Source organism: Belonocnema kinseyi, chromosome 7 (assembly GCF_010883055.1).
Source record: "Belonocnema kinseyi isolate 2016_QV_RU_SX_M_011 chromosome 7, B_treatae_v1, whole genome shotgun sequence".
NCBI lineage: Eukaryota > Metazoa > Arthropoda > Insecta > Hymenoptera > Cynipidae > Belonocnema > Belonocnema kinseyi.
In genome coordinates this window covers 108,330,916-108,339,571 of record NC_046663.1, presented here as the reverse complement: position 1 = coordinate 108,339,571, position 8,656 = coordinate 108,330,916, and the positions used below count along the sequence as shown (strand labels likewise).

General features: G+C 30.9%; 2 protein-coding genes across 4 annotated transcripts in view; one reads left to right on the top strand and one right to left on the bottom strand.

Annotated features, from left to right (window-relative positions):
• Window positions 1–270: 270 nt before the first annotated feature.
• On the top strand, window positions 271–8,650 carry LOC117177457. Of its 3 annotated transcripts, none has more exons than XM_033368163.1 (3): window positions 271–815; window positions 4,380–4,579; window positions 8,429–8,650. In XM_033368163.1, the coding sequence occupies exons 1-3, from the start codon at window positions 511–513 to the stop codon at window positions 8,452–8,454; spliced, it is 531 nt and encodes a 176-aa protein (XP_033224054.1). In that variant the 5' UTR covers window positions 271–510; the 3' UTR covers window positions 8,455–8,650. The 3 variants fall into 3 exon arrangements, with proteins under 3 accessions (XP_033224054.1, XP_033224052.1, XP_033224053.1); XM_033368161.1 differs by having other exon boundaries at window positions 4,380–4,627; XM_033368162.1 differs by lacking the exon at window positions 8,429–8,650 and adding an exon at window positions 7,149–7,263.
• LOC117177456 (L-galactose dehydrogenase-like) overlaps window positions 5,262–8,656 on the bottom strand; it is a 4,678-nt gene continuing 1,283 nt past the window's right edge. Inside the window, exons 2-8 of the mRNA XM_033368160.1 lie at window positions 8,423–8,563; window positions 8,225–8,342; window positions 7,986–8,147; window positions 7,660–7,893; window positions 7,411–7,542; window positions 7,109–7,281; window positions 5,262–5,408 (exon numbers count right to left, since the gene is read on the bottom strand). Coding sequence (XP_033224051.1) covers window positions 5,333–5,408; window positions 7,109–7,281; window positions 7,411–7,542; window positions 7,660–7,893; window positions 7,986–8,147; window positions 8,225–8,342; window positions 8,423–8,563 — 1,036 coding nt within the window. The 3' untranslated portion in view covers window positions 5,262–5,332. The remainder of the gene's footprint in view (window positions 5,409–7,108; window positions 7,282–7,410; window positions 7,543–7,659; window positions 7,894–7,985; window positions 8,148–8,224; window positions 8,343–8,422; window positions 8,564–8,656) is intronic.

Below are 8,656 nucleotides of genomic sequence, written 5' to 3'. Positions count from 1 at the left end.
TGGTCTTTGGAATTCAATGAAAATAAACTGTTATTTATAGAATATATGTGTTATAATTTGAAGCATGGAATCAAAAGTTACACAATTTATATACATTGTTGTGCATTGTTTGATAATTCTTTATTAAAATTACAAGAATCCTTTTTTAAAGAATTTTGAATTGCGCGCCAAGTACGACCAACCAGTGCACAGCATTAACGGATGCGTAGTAGCACAGGGTGCCAACATTGGCATCACAGACCCCAAACCCCCAAACAGACTGACCCGACCCAACCCGAGCTGTTATGTCATGGCTTGTTGATTGAATCAAAAAGGCCAAAAACAAGGAAGAAGATCCGAACCCGAAAGACGAACCTAACCTAAAAAATAAACAACATGCAAGATTGCGACTTGCGCCGCAAATCTAAACGTATAACCTCAAAGTGTGGAACGTATAGAGTGAAATCTTATTATTTCCTGTAATAGAGAGGGAAATGTCTTAAAAAATGTCAAATTAACTCTGCATTTTCAATGAAGATGAGTCACATAATAGTGATACGCAGTTACAAACCTGGCGACGAAGTAACTTGTCGTGAGATGGTAAAGGATGCTGTGATGTCTTCGATGAACGCCGAATTTTTGGGAAATTTATTGAAGGAGTTTACTTTCCAGTTGATGATTCTTTTTGCAGCTATTATGTTCATATTCTTTGGTTTGCCGTTCACAATTTGTTTCACTGTCATTCCTGCCGTTATTTTTTTCATGTACGTTGGAACGTATGCAGGATACGCAACGAAAGCTATGGAAGTTGATCAAGAAATAAGCAGGATTCCAAGGTAAAAATACGTTTATTATGGATAGATTTCTTGGAAAATGGTATGCATGTCATCTTTGAGCTGGTGTACAATTCTTCTTGGTTATAAAATAGTTTGTACGTAGGAAAAATCCACAATTTGGTGAGTTTTTCGTTTTTTTTTTTAAGTTTTGAAGCAAAGTATTTAGAAAGATTTCAAAGGATTTTCACAGTGTTTCTAAAAGGAAAACAAGTAACTATAAAATGTTCTAAGGATTTCAAGTGATTGAAGATTATTTCAAGGTATTTCTAAGATCCTTTTTAATTGTATGACCTATGATAAGATTTTAAAGGAATTTGAAAAGATGTTTATAGATTTCAACTAATTTTATAAGACTTCAAGGGACTTAGACTTTTTTGGACGATTTTGTAACAGTTTTCAATTGGTTTCAAAATATTTCACGGTATATTGCACAACTTCTAAAAGTTGCATAAGATTTCTAGAGATCAAAGTATTTAAAAAGATTTCAAGGATTGGCAAAGTATTTCGAATGTAAAATATTTTTATCGATTTGTTACAATACAGACCTAATTTAAAGGTTTAATTAATTAAAAAGGTTTTTTTTTTAATATCCCAGATTCAACAATGTAGTAGTAAAACAATTTTGAATTTAAATTGTTGAAAACTGAATGAGATTGCAATTGCAAAAATTAGGCAATTTGTTTTGTTCTTCTGCTGTGTTTTCGTGATAAGTCCATTTGTGTTAATTTGTCAATGTGTAAGAATATATTATAGCTTGAAATCTATTATTGATCAAAGTTAAATTTGAAAGCTACTATTATAAGCAGTAAGGCTCTCAAAATAAATAAAATGCAAAAAGCTGTTTGATGTTCTATCCGCCTATCTAAAAAGAAGTGTTGTAACAAAATACTTTGAAAATCTCTCCAGAAAATTATTCAACTAGTAATCGGCAATATCTAACATCAGAAATTAATTACTGTTAATTTAATTTGAGAATATTACGATGGTGAAATGTTTAATAGTTCTTGCAAATAAAGCTTTTAAGATATCTACTTTGATAATAGCATCAAACTTAGTTTCTTAAAAAAATAATTTAATTGCCGTTAATTCTTTAATACCGAGGGTTTGATCATTTAAATTTTTAATGTACACTAGATATTAAGATTTCACAACGTTTCAAAACATTTCTAAATATATCCTTGGAGTTTGAAAAGTTTAAAAAAATGTCAACGTTTCTGAAGTATTTCGAAATATTCCATGGGATATATAATCGTTTCAAATCATTTCAACAGATTTAAAGGATTTTAGGAGTTTTAGATCAATTTAAAAGATTACAAAGAATTATATGGAATTTTAATGGATGTAGAAATCTTTTGATTGATTAAAAATCATTTCTAAAGAATTGTAAAAGATTTTGGACTTTCTTTCATAAAATATATATGAATTTTAATCGATTTAAGAATATTTGAAGGTGTTTTCAATGGTTTCAAAATATTTTAGGATATATTCTAAATCTTTCAAAGGTTTCAATTGATTAAAAAAAATATTAAAGAATTGCAAAGTATTTACAAAGTTTTCAGGGACTTCTAACGATTTCAAGTGATTGAAGACTATTTTAAGGTATTTCTAAGAATCTTTTTAATTTTATGACCTATGCAAAAATTGTAAAGGAATTTTAAAATATTTTTATAGATTTCAACTAATGTTATAAAATTTCAAGGGATTTAGACTGCTTTGAACGATTTTGTAACAGTTTTTAATCGGTTTCAAAATATGTCACGGTATATTACACAACTTGAAAAAGTTTCAAAAGAGTTCAAGAAATTTCTAGAGACCCCAAAGTATTTAAAAATATTCCAATTGATTTTATAAGATTTCAAGTCATTTCTAAAGATTTTGAGGTGTTTCGGAGGATTTAAAGTTATTTCTAAAAGTGTTGAATTCAGAAGTAATTTCATAGGTTGAAAAATTATGAGGCATTTCAAATTATTTCAAGCAAATGTATGGAATTTAACAGGCTTTCCCTATTTATCGATTGATTATGATGAATTTGTACAAATTTTGAAGTTCTCCAAAGTATTTGAAATTATTCTAAGACATTTTTTGAGGTTTCAGATAAATTTATAAGATTTTATGACCTTTCAAGAATGGTTAAACCCTCATTTAATACTAATACATAAGTATTTTAAGATAAACGAATTTTTATTTATATTGTTCTTATATGGTATGTAGCCAGTCTATATTACCTATATTATAAATATAGTATTTAATGGTTAGTTAACTAAATTAAAATGCATGTATTCACTTTTGATTCAGTAAAGGCATATTTCGCTGAATATTCATTTTCAAAAGATATAAATTCACAATTTCTTGTTTAAGGCCATTTGATGAGTATAACAGCTGATCAAGTCAGTCCTAAGATCAATATTTTTTCATCCATATCGAAAAATAAAAGTTTGAATAACGCGTAAATTTTTTCGGGAAATGTTCATATATATTAAAGGATCGTTTGTGGCCTTGCAAAGAGTTGGTGGAAGAAAAAAGTTTATTTATGAAAATAATTATTATCGACGGACGCATTCAGTCTTTACAGCAGAAGTTTGACTTCTCACTTTCTCTGTCGGGAATCATGCAATCTGTTTTACCCACAGACCCGTAGAAGTTCGAAATTGTCTACTCGCTGCGCTAGTGCTGCTCTGAAACAGCTGATATGTATGTCAGACACGTGCTATTTAATGATTTCAATTTGTTTATTTGCATCAAAAGTGCAAACATTTGTTGTTGAATTATTTGTGTATAATGTTCGTGAGCGATTTTTGTTGTTTTGCCCCACTTTGATCAATATAAACCTCATAATTAGCCCATTGACACCGTTGCAAATTGCTTGCAGGGTTTGACGACAGCATGGTCGGTATTTCTCCAAAATAGTAACTTTTTTCAGTATTCTAATTATTTAGGACCAGAGACATATTCTTGCATGCTTTCTATTTATCGTGCCAAGTTTTTAGCACGATATCTCATTCCGTGTGGATGTAAGTTGGGGAAAGAAAACTTCCACTGGTATTTTCTTAAAAAAGATTTTTTCTCAAAGTTTCCACCGGAACAAAGCAGAGACGTGGACTTTATTACCTCCTCTTTTATTTCCCAAACTTTCAGAGCGATACCTCATTTCGTTTAGACGTAAATTGGGAAAGAAAAACTGAAGACCAGGTATGGTCATGTGACCCTCTCGTCACATGGCCTTAAATATGAAATTAGAAAATAATGTTATACGATTACTATATTTAAAATTTTTTAAATAAAAGTATATATTGTTTTTTAAAATGCTATATTTTAAAAGAACATGTTTAACCACTTTTACATTTTTACTTAATGAACCTGTAATCGGAATTTCAAATCTTCTTTAAAATGCATCTTAGGAAAAAGCACATTTTTATGACAACCTAAGTTTGATAATAAATCGAATTAGTGATATTTGAAACATACCGAAACAATGGTTATTTTAATTTTGTCAAGAAATGGATTTATTACTTCTTGTTTTGCTACTCCCCATATTCTAAATAGATATTCGCGTTGTTGCTATAGATTCTACATGGCGAATGCATTTTCCTGCTTTTGGGTAGCGGAAGCCTTCGAACCGTATTTGATGTCCCGTCATCCGAGCCAAGTACATTACACAATCATGACCGAAGATCAATTTCGTGAATCGAACATTGATGTTTCTTCGCAAGCGAAAAAAATCGTTGGGACAATTGCATTAGCCAAGAGTCGGAGTGTGGAAAAAGGTGCGTGGATCAAACGACTATGTGTTCACAGAAATTACAGGAGGAAAGGTATAGGTTCTTGTCTTTTAAATGTCGCTGTTCAATTCGCTGTTGCGCAGGGCTACAGTTGTGCCAATATCGTTGCTTCTGAATATACTGAGGGTGGCAGGGAATTGTGCTTTAAAAAGGGCTTCGAATTAAAACAAATGTACCACAAAACTGTGGTTGGGTCGCTCATTACGACACTAATGTTCGAATTGAGTTATCAAATCAAGCCTAGTGAAGATGAATATAATAGTTACAATCCTTACAGAAGAAACACCTCCGATTGACGACTTAATCTCTTTCCGGTTCCTTGTTTACCTTATTCTTTTTTGTATTTAGTTCAATTTAGATTGGACGATATACAGAATAATCGATGAAAAACTTTTCAGAGTTATAGTTTCAAGTAAAGACTTGTGTTCACTTTGTGCCAAAGCGGGAGGCTGAAGAACTTTGTACTACTATATGTATTAGTAGTTTTAATAGGTTTAAAAATAGTAATCAATTTCCTAATATGCTCAAGATCCAATTCCACGTTGCCAATTTAACATCGTTAAAAGCTCATTTCGAGCAGCATATCACGAGCTGCATTTAAAATCTATACAATGACAATATTTAAAAAAAAAAGGAAAATTACTAAGGAAAGTATTTTTTCACAATATAGTAGAAATTATTTTATAATTCTTACATAATCCATCTATTTTTACAAAGCAGAATTCTATTTACATTATATCACTTTTTCATAGCATTCCAATATTGTTCAAGTTCTCGTCCTTGCCAGTGTTTTTCCTCCACCTCCAATAGGTACCTGAAATAATTGATTTTCAAAAATCAGGTTCAGATTCTGAATACTTTTCTTTTGGATTTTTAAAAGATTAGGCCTGCTTCGTCTCACTGTCATAAGTCTAAAGCCAAAATTATCTAACGCTGTAGTTAGAATGATATTAGTACCTACTAGAAAGATAGAAATGTGTTCATGCTTTTCTCCAGTTTTTCAAACTTACCATTGTGGATCGAAAATATTGAGGTGCTTTTGAGAATAACCCGCACATAAAAATGGTCATGTATGTCAGAGTTAAACGAGACACTTTGAGAGTCTCTGATAGCCGGTAGTATCCAGAAATAAAAGAATATCAGTTTATATTTTATATTTTAAAGGGCGAAAATTCGAACCCATAAATGGGTTTGACTTCCATAGTTGACTATATTTGGATTTGTATGAGTCCAATGAAAAAATACATAACTTCTAAAACCTTCGATTGTATATTAGAAAGTATAAAATTATCAAACATTTTTAAGTCTCAAATTTTAAGTTTTTCATATTTTTTAACGTTTTGCAACTTGAAATCGTCCACATTTTCACGATTAGGATAAAAAATGGTGAATAGCAGGACTCCAATTGTGAAATTAATTAATTTGTATTCAATATTTATATTTGTATTTCATGTATTTAATTTGTATTCGAAGTCTTAAAAATTAAGACTTCGTTTAATCATATAAAAAGATACCTTGGATCTTAAACAGTTTACAGTTTTATTACGTTAAGATGAAATAATTCAAAGTATAAACCTTCCCAATTCAAAAACTTGTAATATTCCCAGTAAAAAGCCTCGAAAAGTGAATAATTTTACGTTAAAGCCTTTTTAAGCTATTGAAAAATTGAACATTAAAAATTAGTCAAAGCGCCTACAAGGAAGAATTTCATAGCTTCAGATGCTTATATTTTGGGCCCTTTATCAATGTTGGACCCATCAATGTTGATTTTCGGACTTATGTCAAATTTGTGCTCAATATAAATTTTTGGCCCTATATCAATTTTGGATTCTAAAATTGTTCTCAGTTGAATAAGTTGAACGTGAAAAAATGTAAATATAAATAAAGTGTTTAAATTGATTTTAAATTATTAAATATTTACAATTTCAAACGTTTGAACTTTAATTCTTTATAATTGAAAATTTTCTCAAGTTAGAAATTGCTCCATTTTTAAGACTTTAAATTAAGGATCACTTTATACTAAGCCAGAAAGATAACATATTCTTCAATTTTGGAAGCTAAAGTTTGAAATTATTAAACTTATCTTAAAAGTCACGCTTCGCAGATATTTATTTCTGAGTCACTTAGTTCAGGTGTTCAATTCTGAACCTTATAATTAAAATTATTCCATATCAATTGCTTAAAATTTTAAACCGTTTCTTTTCGGAAACTGTTAATTTGAAATTATTAAATTTAAAATCTGTAAAGTCTAAACCTTCATTCAACATCGAAATACGAAGTTATGAATCTGTCACGTTTCGTAAGTTTCGTGGTGATAGAAATTAAATACTTAGATGCTTGAAAAATTGCTCATAATTAAAGTCGATGCGTGCCTTTGAAACACAAAATATAAAGTGGTGTTAGTAGTAAAAAATAATCTATACACTGTTATTGTCACTCAGAGATGTTACTTTGATACGTACAATGAGATTTAAAAATAGCTCTATTTCTTAAGCTAATGAATATAGTACTTACTTTTCTTGAATCTCCTTTAGAATAAGCTTTTCTTTACCAGAAATTCCGTTTCGGAGGACTTCAGTGTTGACCCTCAACTGATACAAGTTTTGTATTCCAACCAGATTTGTACTGACGTCTTCGCATTGCATTGCGTGCCAAACTGCTAGTTTGGCCAACTCGATATCGTGATCCTAAAATTATAATACTTCTAATAGTCGCTCTTGATGCATACAAAACAGATGTCATTCGCGAATCATTTCTCCGTCGATTATCCAGAGAGTAAAAACCTTTTTTAGTATTAATGTTTGTCTGAAACGAACCTTGCAATAACGTGCAGCATCTGCACATTTTTTCTTAGCATCAGTCGAAGCTGGGTGCCATTCGGGTGGACCTTGATTTGTAAGAAGGCCCATGCAGGGAGTGGCTGCGTTTATAATTCCAACATCATGTTTCTAGAATTATTTTTATATTCGATTTATAATATTTTAGTATTACGTTCTTAGAGTATAGATTTTGATGTTAGTGCATTGTAACTGAAATATATTTTTTTTCCTTATGTGTCAATTTACCTTAAAGAAAGGAATGTATTGTAGTAAAGTGTCGTCTATGAGTGTTAATCTTGCGTAGCTCAAAACAGTTGCAATATTGATATTACTTTGCTCAATGCATTCTTTAAGAATGGTGACAGGGTAGCCAGTGATACCAATATGTTTTGCGTTTCCTTCCGCTACTTGTCTCGATAGTTCTGGCAATGTTTGGCTGATAACAATGTCTAGAGATGGTGCAAATTCTATGTCATGAACCTAAAAATGTTATTTCGTTATGTTTAGTTTCTAACGTTAAGGTTCGAGTACAGTTTTGTGACACAGGAAAGTGAATCTAAAATCCAGCTTACTTGAATAATGTCTACATAATCAAGTCCCAATAATTTCAAACTATTCTGAAGACTTTCTTTGGTTTTTTCTATCGTGAAGTCAAACATGTGTTCGTAATCCAATTCGTATCTTCCAACTTTTGTAGCTATGTAATAAGCTTGGCGAGGTATTCCTTTCAGGGCCTGTTTTGAAAAAATATTTAATATTTGAGAGAACAAAGAGTAGAATATTCAGTAGGCAACAGATTATTATTTCATACCTTGCCAAGGACAGTTTCAGAACGTCCTTGTCCATACCACGGAGCTGTGTCGATGTAATTAACACCTTGCTTTATAGCCAGTCTAACCACCTCGATAGCTTCATTTTCATCAAAGGTGCTAGTGAAAATAAAGTTTATTTAGAATGTAGTATTTTCAATTTTTCTTGCAGTTACATATATTTATTTCAATTTAAAAACCCATAGTGACAGCCAAAAGGTCCACCTCCTAGAGACAGTTTGCTAACTTTAAGACCAGTCTTTCCAAGTGTTCTGTATTCTACTGTTTTTACGGCATCCAGGTCATGGAATCCTTCGACATAAGTTGGGGGTAAAGGTTTCCTGAAATCAAGTACTTTTATCTTAAAGCTCTTATTAGATAAGATTAATACTTTTTAATTTCTTCTGGAGTGAAAAATAGAACTGATATTTGAT

Bases quoted from the DNA above. Each gene is read 5' to 3' on its own strand.
- LOC117177457 (XM_033368161.1), top strand. From the start codon at position 511: ATGAAGATGAGTCACATAATAGTGATACGCAGTTACAAACCTGGCGAC. The intron at 816-4,379 runs GTAAAAATACGT...TTGTTGCTATAG, and splicing joins GAAATAAGCAGGATTCCAAG to ATTCTACATGGCGAATGCAT. The intron at 4,628-8,428 runs GTATAGGTTCTT...AAAAACCCATAG, and splicing joins CAGAAATTACAGGAGGAAAG to TGACAGCCAAAAGGTCCACC.